Source organism: Varroa jacobsoni, unplaced genomic scaffold, assembly GCF_002532875.2.
Source record: "Varroa jacobsoni isolate VJ856 unplaced genomic scaffold, vjacob_1.0 scaffold_837, whole genome shotgun sequence".
Lineage (NCBI taxonomy): Eukaryota > Metazoa > Arthropoda > Arachnida > Mesostigmata > Varroidae > Varroa > Varroa jacobsoni.
This window is the reverse complement of record NW_019213739.1, coordinates 49,314-65,363: the sequence shown is the minus strand read 5'-3', so window position 1 is coordinate 65,363 and position 16,050 is coordinate 49,314. Positions and strand designations below refer to the sequence as shown.

The 16,050-nt window shown below is 42.9% G+C and overlaps 1 protein-coding gene across 5 annotated transcripts in view; it reads right to left on the bottom strand.

The window, feature by feature from the left end:
- Positions 1-391: 391 nt before the first annotated feature.
- Positions 392-16,050, bottom strand: part of Klp31E (kinesin-like protein 31E) — a 62,885-nt gene continuing 47,226 nt past the window's right edge. Inside the window, exons 9-23 of one of the 5 annotated variants that reach the window (XR_015312618.1) lie at positions 15,624-15,866; positions 15,216-15,429; positions 14,357-14,479; positions 12,550-12,688; positions 12,079-12,315; positions 11,257-11,903; positions 10,680-10,888; positions 6,922-6,985; positions 6,404-6,690; positions 4,864-5,202; positions 3,436-3,752; positions 2,828-3,193; positions 2,009-2,495; positions 1,079-1,228; positions 392-860 (exon numbers count right to left, since the gene is read on the bottom strand). Coding sequence is in view for 4 of the 5 variants with exons in the window: in XM_086969999.1 (XP_086826125.1) it covers positions 858-860; positions 1,465-1,624; positions 2,009-2,495; positions 2,828-3,193; positions 3,436-3,752; positions 4,864-5,202; positions 6,404-6,690; positions 6,922-6,985; positions 10,680-10,888; positions 11,257-11,903; positions 12,079-12,315; positions 12,550-12,688; positions 14,357-14,479; positions 15,216-15,429; positions 15,624-15,866 (3,835 nt within the window). In the remaining variant the exon portion in view is untranslated. Of the gene's footprint in view, positions 861-1,078; positions 1,229-1,464; positions 1,625-2,008; positions 2,496-2,827; positions 3,194-3,435; positions 3,753-4,863; positions 5,203-6,403; positions 6,691-6,921; positions 6,986-10,679; positions 10,889-11,256; positions 11,904-12,078; positions 12,316-12,549; positions 12,689-14,356; positions 14,480-15,215; positions 15,430-15,623; positions 15,867-16,050 lie in introns of all 5 variants that reach the window. The other 4 variants (XM_086969999.1, XM_086970001.1, XM_022839921.2 and 1 more) reach the window with 4 other exon arrangements.

The window sequence follows — 16,050 nt, the reverse complement described above, 5'->3', positions numbered from 1 at the left end:
TGTCACGCACACGTACACACAAAAAGCCACAAACACGCATGCACAGCCACAGACACACATACATACATGAAGCTTTGCGATGGGAATAAAACAATCCAGCCGTTAATTATTTGTAGCTATCCAGTATACGACACCATATTGGGATAGCTACTGGTGTTATTATGTTGCTAGAGAGATTATTGTAGCGCATGTCTAGCGGTCACGAACGTTCGTTAAGTATTTTTTCTATCTTTCGTGCATTAAGTGACGAATTTTTTTATTACGAATGAATAACTGTTGGTTATCGTGCACAAACAAAAATTTCGTAACAAAGTAGATCTTCAAAGACTTTCAAGTCGTGTCTGTCGAGAGACAGATCGGAACTACGACTCTGGCTTGATGAAGACATAAGTTCAGTATTGTCAACAAAATGACATTATCACTTTTATTCATATTTAGTTTTGTGAGCAGGCAGTCAAATTGTTTGTTCCGAGTGACGGAATCGTCAAGTCCTTTTATGTAAATATTTTGGTTAGGTAACGTTTCTTTTAGTTAAGTCTTATACATATTTACTTAAATATATATACCGTCACTTGTGCCGGTACGCAAGTATGAGAAGGAGCTAAAAAAATTACGTCTCAGGTCGGCAGTTTCGATTTTGGTGGACACTCGACGTCAGACAACGTTGACTGGTTCGTTACGGTCTAGAAAGGAGAGCCCATGGACAGTTGCTATTTTGCAAACTTTTCGAGGACTACTTTGGAAGTCTACGGCGAAGGTAGCTGCCTTATAGGTATCGATCTTGGTGGGATCCCCCGTTACAATCAGGCGAAGAGAGGTCTTGATTCAGCTTGGTCTGCCAGATCCGGACAGTCGTATCACTGTGAATGTGGACGAAAACATATCGTTAACAGTAACTTCATGATTTGTTTCTACTATCTTACGTGTTAGTATAGGTAATGTTCGTACCGGAAATATAATCTTCAACAAGCCTTGTTTTTTAAAAAATTTGCCATGAAGAAAACACATGCTGATGCAAAAGTGGGATAAAAATCAAGTGCTAGTTACATTTCACTCATGCGAATTTTAAGAACTTAACATTTCAAAAGGTGATTCAAACGTCGACCACACACAGCAGTTGTTTCTGCCCATATCATTGGCCTTGCCAACGACATCTTAGCTTCTGACAATCACAAAAAACCGCGTCTATGTAGCAGTTCAGAGTTCTTGAAAGCGGATGAATTTTCTTCTAGGTTATCATCAACAAATAACAAGCACAGAAACAACAACAAAGTGGTATGATATTACACAGGACGCAATTTTCAATTGGTACCAGTTGTCTTGCTTCCCGAATTTTCCTATTGGAGCGAAACATCGTGCGGGAATAAAAAAAACAAAAAAAAAACTATGGGGAATCAACTCTCGTTCCAGGCGGGCTTTGGAATAGTATCTGATCTCATAGTCGTCAGACCAAGTCGTGTGTACCTTAAGGGCTGAAAAAGAGGCTGTCATGGATTGGGCCCCGCTTAGTGAGTTCGATGATGCTGTCCAATCGGCTAGACCACTTGTGACTAGACTTCCTGCTTCCGCATCCACTAGACCAGAACTACCACGAGATCGCTGCCAAATTTTGATGTCACATCCACTAAGCGGCATGAATTGTTTACCGGTCAATTTTACGTTGAGAAAACGGCGTTTTTGTTACATGCTCCTCTCATCTATCACTCCCTAATCTACCGACAGGTTGAACATAAGGGTCCAATGCTTCCCTAAGCTTCTCATGCTAGTTTGGATAATTCTTTACGACTTACCGCAGCACAACAGTGAATTGCTGTGCTGCGATATGTGTTGATTTGCTAATATCTCTATGAAGTGAAAAATTTTGAAGTTATTCATTTTTATGAAATAAGTTTTCCTAGAAATATTACGCTTTGTTGGGCTGTATATTGAGAATCTTAGCAAGTTCCCTGGGAAATTCTCGTCACCGAAAGCCCAATCGCTTTGGCCTATACATCACCTCAATACTTACTTTGACGCCGTGAATACGCATTCTCCGTTCGAAGCGATGGCATTAATAGGCGTCGTATGCGCTTTGAGTTCACCGATGTTTTGCATTGTCTCTGTGTTCCACATCTTGAGGAGCCCGCCTCGGCAACTTGTCAGAAGCTGCGGATACTGACCTCCTGAGTTGCTGGAAGGAGGCAATGTTGCCATCGCTGTAATCCAATCCTTGTGAGCCTGATTGATACTTTGCAGTAAACAGCAGTTGGTGAGGTCCCACTTTTTAAGGCACATATCGCGCGAACCCGAGTAAAGGAAATCGTTGCACATAGCTAGTGACGATATTCCATCGTAGTGAGGAGGCTCTAAATTCATTTTTGGCTGAACGACTCCGTTGGGTCGTTCCGCTGTCTCGAAAACCTTGACATAGTGATCTTTCGATCCTGTGGCCACGTAGTTGGTGTCCAAGGCGACGTCGTCCACGGCAAGACACATCACCGGAGCAGTATGGCCGCCTATATGGAGAAGCATTGCCATAAATACAAGAGGGGTTTTTTGAAGTTATGGTTGACAAGTAAAAAGGACGCATATGCCGAAGAGGCAGGCTGGTTACCATAAAAATACCGTTCATCAAAATTCCGTATCCGCGGTGAAATGCAAATTTAAATCATATATGCTACATACAAAGTCAACGTGTTCATATGGATGAATGGACACTAGACTTATAATTTAGAATCTATATAAATGTCGGCGTGGCCTTATAGAACCTACACGCCAGTTACTGCTATGATTTTATCGGAGTTTAACTAAACTCCGATAGAATCATGTTCAATCGCAGTAAACTTACCAACAAGTTTTCCGATAGTAGCAAACCGACGAAGGTCCCACGTTTTGACGGTGGAACCTGACGCTGCAAAAAGGACACTCCCAAAGTGGTTGAGCTCGACTGCGTTGATTCGCTGTTCCCCGGTTGGAACTCGACTGTCCCGTTCCGACGAAGGCAACGAAGTCATTGTACTCCCAGACGAGCACAGCGTTTTCACGCATTTAGCAGGACTTTCCCGAAGATCCCAGACGCGGACATACGCTGTAGATGCAGAAAACGCTAGTCGGGAATACTCCGAATAGCGGACGACGGTCACGTTATCAGGATGACCTCGCACCGTTTGCAGCTCTTGACCTGTGCGTAGGTCCCATACCTTAACGGTACGATCTAAAAAGAGTTTTTAGAATTTGCTTAGATTTTGCTGTATGACTTGTGCTTTTCATGATTCTATGAAATGAGCAAACAGGATAAGTATTTGCAGTTTAAATAAGCCAAGTATAGGCAATGATAAACCAATGCTATATCAAATCCAATGGCAATTGGAGTCTGCTTAGTATCAAATATTCTTCTGTGAAACATCATTTATTTTCATGAAATGAAATGAAAAGAAAATGACAAGAAATACAAACCTTTGCTGGCGCTAAACAGGACATCGCTTGTGACAGCGAGTGACAAGACGGCTTTGTTGTGTCCTTCAGCCGTATGGGTGCAGATCAACGGTGAGGACGAGCTTTTACTAGAAGCTCGGCCCGTAAACATTGAGATAACGCCACGCTCCTTCATCGGAGGCGTTGAGGTTTGTCCTCCAGCGAGTCTCGTGAAGACATTAGCGTCCGTCGAGCGGAACATCTTCCGGGTGACCGAAGGTGAAGCCGGCGGGGTTTGGTCCCCAGCGGAACCTCCAGCTGTTCCGACTGAGCTGTTAACACCCGTGGAGTCGGTCACACTAGAGGATACGATCAGCCAAGACACAATGTACAGGTTAGCGATTACGAATCATCACAATATCTATAATCATTTTAACGTGGAGAAATGGTACTCTTTACTATCTCACGTGTTTCGTTCATTTGTCTTCTCGGGTTTAAAGAGTTAAGGGGCTAACGCATCAGTTGTCATGCAGTAATACTATGTTGCTAGATAACTATTCAGTCGATAAAAGGAGAGGGTAGCAAGATAAGCATGCAAGATGAACACCATATGGAACATAGGTAGCAGTGGCATCACAAAACGCTGCTGCCGACAGTGCTAGGATTAGAAGGGATTTCACTTTCTAGGACCGAGTCTTTCGCTGTCAAACACCGCGTATGCCAAGTATAATAGCATTGCAATCAACCAACGAGTATTTGGGTTTATTGAAGCAGGCAGTTTTTCAAACATTATTGGGATTCAAGACGGTGCAGCTAACCGATGGCAGGATCAGTTACTCACTAATGCAGTCACTTTGCACAGCGTGGCAATGGTTTGGTTATTACACGTTGAAGCAAACACCCTTACTCATGCGTATAGAGTTAACAGTTACTGTAGGTTCGGTTAGGCTTAATTTGTAACCAAGGGCTTAATATAGCTGCAATGTGCAGTCGGACCAGGTGGCTGGTTTTGGATGAGGAAGATTTTCGTGCGTCTTGCACTTCTCCTGTTTTACTTAGTAATCGTTTGCCACTGAAGATCCATAGCATGCGCCCTTATTCATTTCTGGCTAGAACTCGGGTAAAGTTGGTCTTGTTCGCTTTTTTCTCGTGTATACCGTATTCCTCAGTAACATCAATTACACAACAGGTATGTGGATCATGTAGAAAGTGTGATGTTCATTCAATGCGGATGGCGACTGGTCATCGCAGTGTTGTTGCCGAGAATAAAGTACGACCAGTTTCTGCTTGACCTGATCGATTATAGGGTTCTGAGGGAAATGGCCTATCCATGCGAAGGGAAATGTGCTTTCTTGACGTGCAACTAGGTTCGTGCCGTGTCCTACTCATATGGCTGGCTTCTCATAACCTTTTTGGGGAAAGGAGTACTGGAATTGTTGCTATTCATAGCAGTCATTTTGTGATACCCACTGCGGTTGTAGTGGATGCTGGTGCAGGCGATTTCCATAATTGAGATCATTGGACCCGAATGTTGGATGCACTCGAGCGTTTCCTAAGCTGCTTAGCAAACCGCTCGGATGGTGTCCGGAGCCGTTGCTGTTGACAGTGAGGTTTCCGGGGGAAGCCGCCAGCGAGTGACTGAAGCGCCTCCTCTGAGTCAACGGCGTTGCGTACGCCGGTAACGGGTCTCTCTTACGAGGCAGCCCCGATGGCGTCGGATCGAGTAGAGGATGATGGCGTTCAAGTCGTGAAGGCCCACTTGAAACTCCAAGACCGCCAGTGGGGTGATTTCGAGTGATTAGCACGTCTCTGTTCAATGTTATTTTGTGCAAGAGAAGGTTTTTATAGGTGAGACTTCGTTTGGATGCATCGTAAGTACAACTAGCTTATTTGACTACTTTATAGTACTTCAAATAATATCTCAACGAGAAATAACCGCTGGTTCACAGTTGCACTCTACAAAGCCATAGTAGTCGTTTGTATAAGTGAAAAATGGGCGCACACTGACTTCAATTCAGATTGATTGAATGATCATAAACCATTACACAAACAGTTATGGAGTAGAACTTGTATGGAGAAAAAGCAGGCATAAGCGATTTCTATCTAGACGTAATAAACGTGTTTATTAATGAAACATAATTCGTTTTATATTTCAGGAATGTAAAATGTAGACAAGCGTACAACATTCTCTAAACCGTAACACCTTGCCCCGTGAATCAGGGTTCGCAAGGTTAAAAGCGAAAGACCATTTTTGCGATTTCTATCATTTTTAGGTAAACATTATCATTACCGAGAACGTTGGTTGAGTTGCTGTTTCGCTTAGGATTTTTTATTTTGGTCAGGCTCCTTTATGTTCACTAAGTATACGACAAGCTTTCGATAAGGATTTACCGACTTACAGAAAAATTATATGAAAGTAACCGAATCTCGCACCGTTTTCCCTACAGTTCGAGATGTTCCATTTGTCTTGTTTCAACACCATGTTTATAAACATTTGAAACTCATATTTCTAGTATTCAATGGGAATATCCAGCTGTTGGGATAATCGCAATTTCTAGGAAGCTGGCGCGTACTACTAGAGAAGAGCAGAGTAACTTCTACGCAAGATCATGAGAAGATAAACGCAATGCCTATGCAGACCCGCACATACAAATAACTAAGTGAAAGCGACTATTATACTGCGAATCGTAGCCAGCCGTGCGCTCATTCCACGATGCCATTGCGAAGACTTCTACCTCGATAACGGCGACAGGTTATAAACGAAGAGGGACGCTTCTCTTTTCGCTAACAACACTGGTAGATCCTCTCGTCTGTTCTTCGAACATTTGGTAAAAGGGATACACAAATCGAGCTACCTGAATACTTATTCATAAGTATTATTATTCATGAATGAATAATTCTTTCCGACATTTCAGCTCATGCGTGACCTATTTGGGGCTCATACTCTCGTAGTGCCACGTCCTCATAGAAACCCGTGCGTTAAATTTAGCACAGCTTCTTTGCCACTTACCGGTAGGATGTGAAGCTCCGACTCATTATGTCCTTGTGAGCTCCGCCTGTATTAGGCAGTCCATGAGGTGCGACGGTAGAGTTAAAACGAGGAATATGCGAATGGGGTGGTGTATGGCTGACTATCGGGGTCGTGACTATATGATTATTAGGATTTGTTCCGAAGAATGAGGGAGGTTCAGTTTCATCCATAAGCGGAATGCTATCTGAACGGGGAATCGAAGCGTTTCCTGCTTCGCTACCGTCGTTAAAAAGAAGATCTGCACAAGTCGGGGTTCGCCGACGGGCCTGTAAACACGAAAGATCACATTGCTCAATATCGTTGCTATTTATAATTATTTCATCATACTGGAGACAAACAAGGGGGTGGGCTTTTGATTTGAATTAGTTTTTTATTCTTATATTATAGGAAGATAGATAGCGACAAACGGCATCGCTGGCACGTTGGATTTTCAAAGTTAGTAGAACAAAGAAATTTCTTTGTTTACCATTTTAAGAGTTTTCTTTTTACTTATTTACCTTGAACGTTTTACCGCGTTCTCCAGGTACAATGTAGGTGGCGCTAGAGATGTCCGAACGGATCCTGTTGATATTTAGCGCGTCCAGAAATCGCCGCCAATGCCACAGTAACAGAATAATCACAAGTATATCAAAACGAAACTCATAACTTTTGATGATAAACAATAAGTGAATGACAACAACATCTCGCTAACTTAATTTATTCAACTTAAAAGCGTTACCAACTCTTTAACGGTAACAATCAATGAACGAATTTTATGTGAAACCAACATGATGAACAAAAGCCAGAAAAATCGCATACAACGAAAAAAAAAACTGACATGTCCCGGCTGTTTGTTGCGCATCGCAGAATTTCGACTATGGTAGCTCACCAAATAACAGGTGAATTACAGAATGGCGGCCAGCCTAAGACAACAAAAGGTTTGCCTGAGAACCTTTTCTGCCTGCCAAGATCCCTTCTTTGCGAAAAAAAAAAAAAGGCAGGAAAACACGACACGCATTCATAGCTGCGACGACGTTAAAAACAGCGGAACACGAATATGAGTATAATCATGAATCCAGCAAATGCTGCATCTAGCTACATGGCAAACCACCCACTTGGTAAGAACGGGCTATCCGACTCTAGTACATGACAATGTAAACGGCGAACCTTTTCGGAGAAGCAGACATATTACAACAAAAAGAATATCGGCTTTCGCAAGCGTCTTCCACCTATACGTTCCCTTCAACCGAATCACAGAAGTAACGCAGCGAGCAACGTATCTCAACTTGAGGCTGTGAGTTACGCGCGGTCTGAGCTAGTGGTTTGATGAATCCTGGATAATTAAGCCTACATATTTACGGAATAGTAACGTAGTACTCAAACGTATCGTACACATAAAATGAGCCTAATGAGTACCTGCGTAGCATGATAGCGTTATTTGCTAAGTTTGTAGTTACAAAGCATATAGCGTATTCGGCTGTCTGTACTTTGGAAAATGCTACTTCGCTTTAGGCTGTTGGTTAATCAAACGGGACTGAAGATCCGCAAGTACAGCCTAGGATACAGTTATATTGAAAGACTCAGGGGATGTGGTCATGGTGAATACGTAACGTATTAACTGGGTGCATTTATTATATAAAAGGCGTATCGCTGTTGAACAAATGTCTTCCGTTAGGAATATAATCGAGGGATATAATCCCAAGAGCGGGCGAAACCGTTACATGTTTAATAGTTTATGCAGAAAAATTAGAGAAGGAAAAATTTACTGATTCAAGTTGTTTTAGTCCTAGCAGAGGTCAGTAAGTAAATACAAAATAACACAAAATACGTGAAAGACTAGTATGGCAAATTCATTCATTTAATGCTCACAGGTTTTAATCACCAACCATTAGCCAGTTTTGGCTTGCGTGCCTCAATTGGCGGGGGAAGGAAAGTGGACGACAAGATAACGTTACCGTGCAAGGTCTATGCGGACGACGGGTTGCGAAGTGTTGGGCTTTTTCTTGTAATGTGGCCAACGCTTAGGTTTAAATCAACGTACCATCTTTATCTTTTTCAGGAACGCCACATTCTCTTATCGGAGATCTTGTCTGTGACTTCCTGAATTCCTATTTGTTCGCAAAGGCCGTCAACCCGGTCCACCGACTGACCGGTTTCGGCTTCGAATCGCATTTTAGGGTCTCCGGGTCACGTACATTAATGGGTAATAACGTACGTTGCACACGACGCGCTACAAATCGATGTCTATCGTGTCAAAAAGACTGCATCAAGAAAAGCAGGCGGCAAATCGATGGACCTTGATACTCGGTTCAAGGTGTACACATGTGTTGGAGCAGCTTCTTCGTAGCAGCACTTTTCGTCAGACTGCGCAGATTGTCCGAGAATCTAGTCAGTGCTTTACTGATGCCTCAGTCCGGGACTTCCAAGATTTCTCATCGGAATACGTCCGGCCCACCGTCGAGTACATCATCTGAGCGGTGAAGTGCATGGTCGGAGGAGGTATAGGCTCAGTGAAGGCTATGAAATCGGGACAATCTGAACCTGTTCAGTGCTATTTATGGACGCAAAATGGGCGCTGAAAAGCTCATGGAGGAAATCCGCCATTGTCGTCTTTACGATAATGGTAATGATAATGATAGTGCGTTTGGCTAGGAAATTTTGCTACGAGGAGAATAAATGTGATGATATAATAAAGAATTTTGATAATGGACATAAGGACAGCGATGACTAGGGTGAAAAGAGTCACTATCAGGCCAAGTCTAGATGTAGTACAATAACAATTGGAAAGTTTGGTAACGTTTATCCATAGATGCCGAATGCAAAACCAAACAAAACATTATTATGAGTGCATATATGCACAGGAAGTGGAATGTAATTTGTACGAGTTAAAAGAGCAGTGGTTGTTTAAAGCAACAAGGATAATCACGTCAAGTGTTCCATTCAGAAGAAAAGTTAGGAAAAAAGCAAACGGCGTAGACAAGCGGCCAGGAAGAAATGAACAGATGTATCGACAAAAGTGATGAAAAGGTAGAAGAAAGAAAGTTCCACAAGGCCACGGCGTTACACGGAGTTAGATATGAGGGATTCGAGGTTTAAGGACAGGAGGTGGAAGAACAGGAAGAGATTGAAAATAAGCGAAGGCGTAGGAGGATTTTAGTGTGTGTCAAATGGATAGACGGTTATCAAGCGGTAGGTGAAGATGTGATTGTGCCCATTCAGCGGTGGAGGCAATGTGGGAACCCAAACAACATTATTGAAACGTATTTACGTCCGCCAGGTGGCAGGTCAATATCAGACGAGCGAGATGGTCACGGTCCGAACAATACCACCAAAGTGTAATTAAATGTAAACAAAAAGAAGTTGAAGGAAAACGAAAGTCAGATGAACAGGTTGAATAGGACGAAAAGGAGAGGAACAAGGAGGGACAGGAAAGAAAACAAACATTAGAAGAGAATTCTGTAGAACAGGGACAACACGCAAATCGTTGTTATAGACAGGGTCGTTACAGATTGTTGCGTAAAAATTGTTACCCCAACAAAGAAGAAAAACAAAGTGTGGGGTGAAATTTGATTAGAAAGCCAGTAATATTGCCACATGGCCGTTATATATGTATTATATATTTACTTTATATATATAAATTATATATTTACTCTATTAAGTATACTTTATAAGTGGCGTCATACAGCAGCTTGTTTTACTCTTGGGATATTAGCTTGATAATTAGAATTATATTAAAAGCAGTAGTGTCGAATACTGTCTTGAGCATTGATTAGAGCAAGAAACTGACGCTGAATGAATCTGTACGTTCGATTACTTTTCCTATAATTGCAAAGCATTTAATGGCCATTAGACCAAGCAGTGGCGTTTCGGCATATTAAATTTTAAGAGAGTAATCTTTACTGAACAGATTTCTGCTTGCAAATGATAATACGCACTAGTATAAATTAAATACGCGCTAGACAACTGGATAATGTGAGCTTCCAGCGTGTTGCAAGCCTGTCAAATTCCCGACGCCTCTTTCCATGTCAGCCTCATCAGACACAACAATCACTATAATTGTTTGTATAAATGGTTGACACAAATAGGATTTTTCAAATAAGACAGTTCCGAGATTTTTTAGTCCCATGTCAACAGCAAATTCCTACGACCAATGAAAGACAAAACTTCTACTAGGTTTCCGTGTCATATCTGTCTCCTCGTCGATATTATCTGTATCAGCATCTGCCTCAGGTATATTGGACACCCTTAATCCACTAACTACTGAATCTGAACGTACGATTCAGCGGGCGAAACAGACCGCGAGCTGGCCTGACTCTCTTGGCCACCCTGCAATTCGAGGCCTTCCATGACTTGGGCCAAAGCCTTATCCGGCGTCTCGATTGTCATCTGTAATAGGCGTTCCGTTTGCGAATAGTTGTTTTCCACCTGCTCCAGCCGCGCCTCAAGCTCCTTCGCCTCCGCCGTCTTCTGCGCCGCCTGCATACTCTGTGATGAAGCCGCGAATTTCCGCGATAACAAGAGACGAAAAACGACAAAGTTAGCAGCAACAGTCAAAAATTAAAATGTTGAGCTATGAAAGCATTATGAACCTACAAAATACGGGTGACTTAATAGTCATTAGTTAGCTTACATTGACAGTGAGATAATCTTGCTATAATACTCAGTACATACAGCGATCTGGGCAGGGGAACTCAAAACGGCTGATACCTAAGTTAACGCAAGGGCGAGGCATGGTCTATCAGTGTGACTGCAGAAAAGGCAACAAAAGGAAATAAAACAATCCAGTTGTACGCCACCTAAACACAAAACATCGATTTGCTTGCAGTGCCGTGCACATGGACAGTCTCACCAACCTGGTTGACGGTCATCGCCAGGAGTTTTTCCATAAGGAACTTTGCATCTGGAGTGACATGCGCCATGCCTGCAATTAGCTCGTTGACGTCCAGTAGCTGCTGGTCGGGCAATTCCTTGTTCTCTTCAATTTGACAGATGTTTGTCTGGCACTCCATGATGTTATCCTGCAGATAACCTATATTACTGTTGAGATTATCAATTTCATCATCAAGGTCACGCAACAAGGATTCATCTTTGTCCTGGGCGAGGGCTCGATCTCTTTTTCGGATTGTACGGTCTAACACCCGTTCGAGTTTTTCGCGCTCCAGCAGATACCGTTCCATATCGCGTTCGATATTGTGGATCGCCTGCTTGTTAAGGACCATTTTGTCAATGTTCTTCTCAAATCTTTTCCATCGGTCTTTTACGATGCGCGTTTGAAGAGCTTGAGGTTTGCCACTCCGACCGTAAGGTACCCCGCCATTAATCTTTGTGACGGCCTGCCTCCGTAGAGCGTTTACCTCCTCTTGTTTTCGCTTGAGGACATTTTCCTTAGCGCGGTTCTCAGCTTCGAGCGTTTTGATACGGTTCTCGGTTTGACGGGCCTCTCGTTTCAGGGAGCACAGTTCTTTGTTGACTCGCATTTCTTGCTCTTTGTGACGTTTGCCTGGAGTCAGATTAAAATTTAAGTTAAACATTTAAATAGAATGGAGTAAGATTGTTGTCCAATTAAGCCAATAGATCTATAGTAATCTGCGACTTGCTCTCAGAAGATAAGCTTACGTTAGAGGCAACTTTTACGAGAACCTAAAAACAACCATTTTTGTTCGTCGTTGGCTAACCTTCTTCGCGAATCTTTCTCATTAGTTCGGCCTTAGTCTTCTTGAGTTCCTCGAGTTGCTGACGGTATTCACGAATGACCTTTTCCTGTTTCTCTTGCTCTTTAACGAGCTGGGCATGTCTGCGCTTTGCATCTTGCATCTGTTTTAGTTCTGCCTGTAGGTTGTTCAGCTTCTTCTCAAAATCTTCCCGAATTTTCTTCGCTTCCTCGACTTCGGCCTGAGACTGATTCTTGGAAGCTAGAAAAAGACAACAACATGCATTGTGAGCCACAACAGGAAATCAGAACAATGGCGTGAATCACGTAAGAAAGGTGGTAGAAAAGGGGGCCAGGGTTAATACAGCACACGAGTAGAGACTCGCTACGAGTGATAGCGCTTGCTGACGTAATGACGACGTAAATTTCGCGCTGCGACTGTGAGCATTTGCTACAGTTAGTCCTGCATTTACCTGAATATCATTTTGGTACATACCCATTGCATTGAGTACTTTATCGCGCTCCATTTCGGTTTCTTTGATTTTGATCTGAAGCTGCAAGAGCTTCTCCTCATAGTGGCTCCGCATCGAGCATATGCGTCGTTGCGATTTCTCCAACTCTTCAATAAGTCGCTCCTGCGTTGATGAATAAATTTACACAAAGATGAATCACAAACAAATCGAGTGAATAAATCAAAGACCTTCTGCAATAAATATGTACAATAATAACGATAGATTTAAAATTGAATTACTACGGATCGACTGTTTTTTTCCACGAGATACAATAGCTAGTTCTACAACGTGTGGTACAAAGAATACTGTTACATGGTACGTTCGCCTGGGAACCATCTCAGATATAGACATCTGGAATAGTCCAATGGCCGAACGGTAAATTCAGATCGACTTAATTAGAAGGATTACGGGTGGTCATTGAAAAGGGACTGCTACCTTATCTTCATAGTTTATTGTCTGCCCAGACAATAACACAACAAGTGGTTTGGGTCCAGTGGTATGTACGGTTCAAAGTAGCGGAACGGCAGGAAGAACGAGCTTCCTATCGTAGCTAAACATTTCGCTATTTAACGAATTAGTGCATCAACGGGATTACCACGGTTCCTATCTAGTAGTTCACATAACTCGGAAGGAACAGAGTTGAAGATGAATCCAGTCAGGTTGACATTACTACAGATATTATCTCTGTTATATTATAATCAATTGCATCGGGTGCGTTGCGATCTTGGCGAGAGTTTTTCGGTTATACGAAAATTCTGTGTTTTTTTATTATCTTTTAGCGATCGAGCAAATTCACAGACGCGCAACTTACTAAGAGAAAAGCCCGAGACATATGTGGAATAGGGCAACTAGGCTAAGCAATGCATTTGATATGAATGATGTGGGCGTGAGCGTGTACGAATTTCCTGCTTACTCGATTAGTGGCTATAACGCGCTCAACGTTCGCTACCCTCCTTTATGTACTGCAGGCTCTCTCCACCAAGCAAGTGGACTAGTCTCTTCAGCTTCAACAGATAGCGTGTCCTGTACATTTGAAGTTTTGCCTGTTTGTCTAGTTAGTGCCTGCCGTCGTTAACTATCGGAAAAGTATGTAAATCTATTCGTTTATTGCTTAACTTCCAGCGGGTCCATGATATGGCATTACCAATATAATAAAGCTAATTAAATTTTTGCTGCCATTAATCTGAAAAACCCGTGTTTATCTAGGCAAATCGTACCTCCCTTAGACCCCCACTTTTGTCCAGTTAATGCCTGCGTCTAGTTGATGCAAGCCTTGCAGCCGTTGCTAACAACGCCTTCCAGAATGAACAGATTAATCATTGAAGAAGCATAAAAGTAACATAAATCAATACATACGCAAATACAACTTGAATGGAGTGTTGTGATCTTGAACGGAGCGACCGAGGCACAATGCCAGAGCCCTGATAAGGCCATTATCAAACGTTGGTGCAAAGAATATAGCAACAAACGAACGAAACGGCCTCATCAAGTACCGTTCGCTTTTACAGACGATTTCGTAGAGAACGTTGGGCCGCATCTCGAACCCTTTCATTTTCATCGACTAGCCCATACATACACAAGAGATCAAACAAAAAAACGCTAAGCAGCCAAATGGCTTCATGAGAACATCAGACGAAAAAAACGTCACTACGCAAAGCCACGTACAAATCGAATTTAATTAATAACTAACTAGCTGTCAAAAGCAATCGATAAAAACAATGCATGACGCAAAGATAAGTAACCGAAGCAAACAGACGACGTCGGAAAAAGAAAATAGCGTTGACTACGAACCACAGCGAGGTCACCAGGCGAACAAGTGAAGGGCCGCAAGCGGCTAATCTTTGCAAACCACCAGCATCTTTTTATTGGCCTTCTTGCCGGCCTTGCCGGGCTTAGCGGACGTCTTTTGAGATTCTGCACAAACGTATGTGTGAAATTAGAAAATGCCAAGGCGACAATGATAATTATGATTGCGTAAAGTGTATAGATATGAGACAATACGGCGACTTGAGCGGTGGCAACAACGCAGACAGTAATAGGCATTTGGGGTCGAAAATAAGGCTGCTAAGCGAATTATGCGTCATTGCCCAGTGAGAATTATAGCGTGCGTTATGCCTACCCCAGTCTGAAAAATCTACGCGGGTAATGAGGTTAGCATCAACCATGGATTCGCACATTTGATGTAATGCCTTTCATTATCTTGACGGTTTGAAGAATCACCTTGCGTTCTGCATTGTTCACTGTAGTTTGGATACGGGGGGGGGGGGGGGGGGGGGGTACTAGCTTTGTGTCCGAGTAAATTTAATCCCCAACAGAATATATGAAAATACCTATAGCGCACCGAACGCACACAACTTTCACTTTAGAAACGTCGGCACCCTGTGTGATAATGCTTGTCGGTGTAAAGAAGCAATGCACTTGCTCCGTATAAAAAAAACTAGTCCTTCCAACTAAGAACAGAAAAATATTTCTCCTGCTAATCCAGAGTGCCCTGCATGCATTACAAATCCGATTTGGACGAATGCCGATCACTAAAACTTTCGACCCGAAAGCTACCAGGCACCATCATCACACGTGGTTCCTAATGAATTTGCCACGAAGAAATAATGCACAATAATCGAATCATCGGCCTTGCGGAACTTGTACTTACTTTAATAGAGATCTCTTGGGTAATACCAGCCATCTCTGCGGAATATTCCCTCAGCTGGTCTTCCTCTTCGTCGTCATCGCTGAAATCATCATCAGAGATTTCATCCGAGTTGTCGCCGCTGCCTCCACTGCCCGGCGTGGCTCCGTTCGCTTCCGACTTCAGTGAAGTATCCTCATCACCATCCGACTTTACTCCTCCGTTTTCTTCCTTCTCTCTGTTCAATGTGAGAAACAGTATGCAACAAGATACAAAACACTATCAGCGACACTGTTGCAGGATTCGATGCAATTCGAACTGCGGAATTCCGCTGTTGTAAAATGGAAGAGCCGAGCTTCTACATATCAGATATCGAAATATTTAGCATTTTACGAATGCTAAATATTTTTACGAAAGATTTTTTCTACCAACCTATGCGAACTCGGACGCGCCCGCTTCTTGAGTCTTCGCACCTCTTTGCGGGCATGATGTATGAGCTCTTCAACGCAAGTCTCACCTGGCGTGTCATCCGCCAGCAAAGAAGAAATCATAGATCCCGCCATAGAGGTACCTAATGTTGCCACGTTCCCTGTATTCGAGACTCGGCGAACAACCCTAGAATTTGCGGCCTTCTGAAGCTGGGCACGCATCTCCTCGGATTCGATCAGTTTCGTCCTGTCCGGAGGAACGTTCACGTTATTCTTAGCCACATTTAGCAGTAACTATCGAGCGTGGTTAAACAGAAGCAAATTGTGCGGAAAAAGCGTTACATATTTCAATTGTGGTTTACGACTCGCTGGGACTACCTCGTATGGTAAATGTTACCACCACAGTGCGGCATCTCAAATAACCATATGCT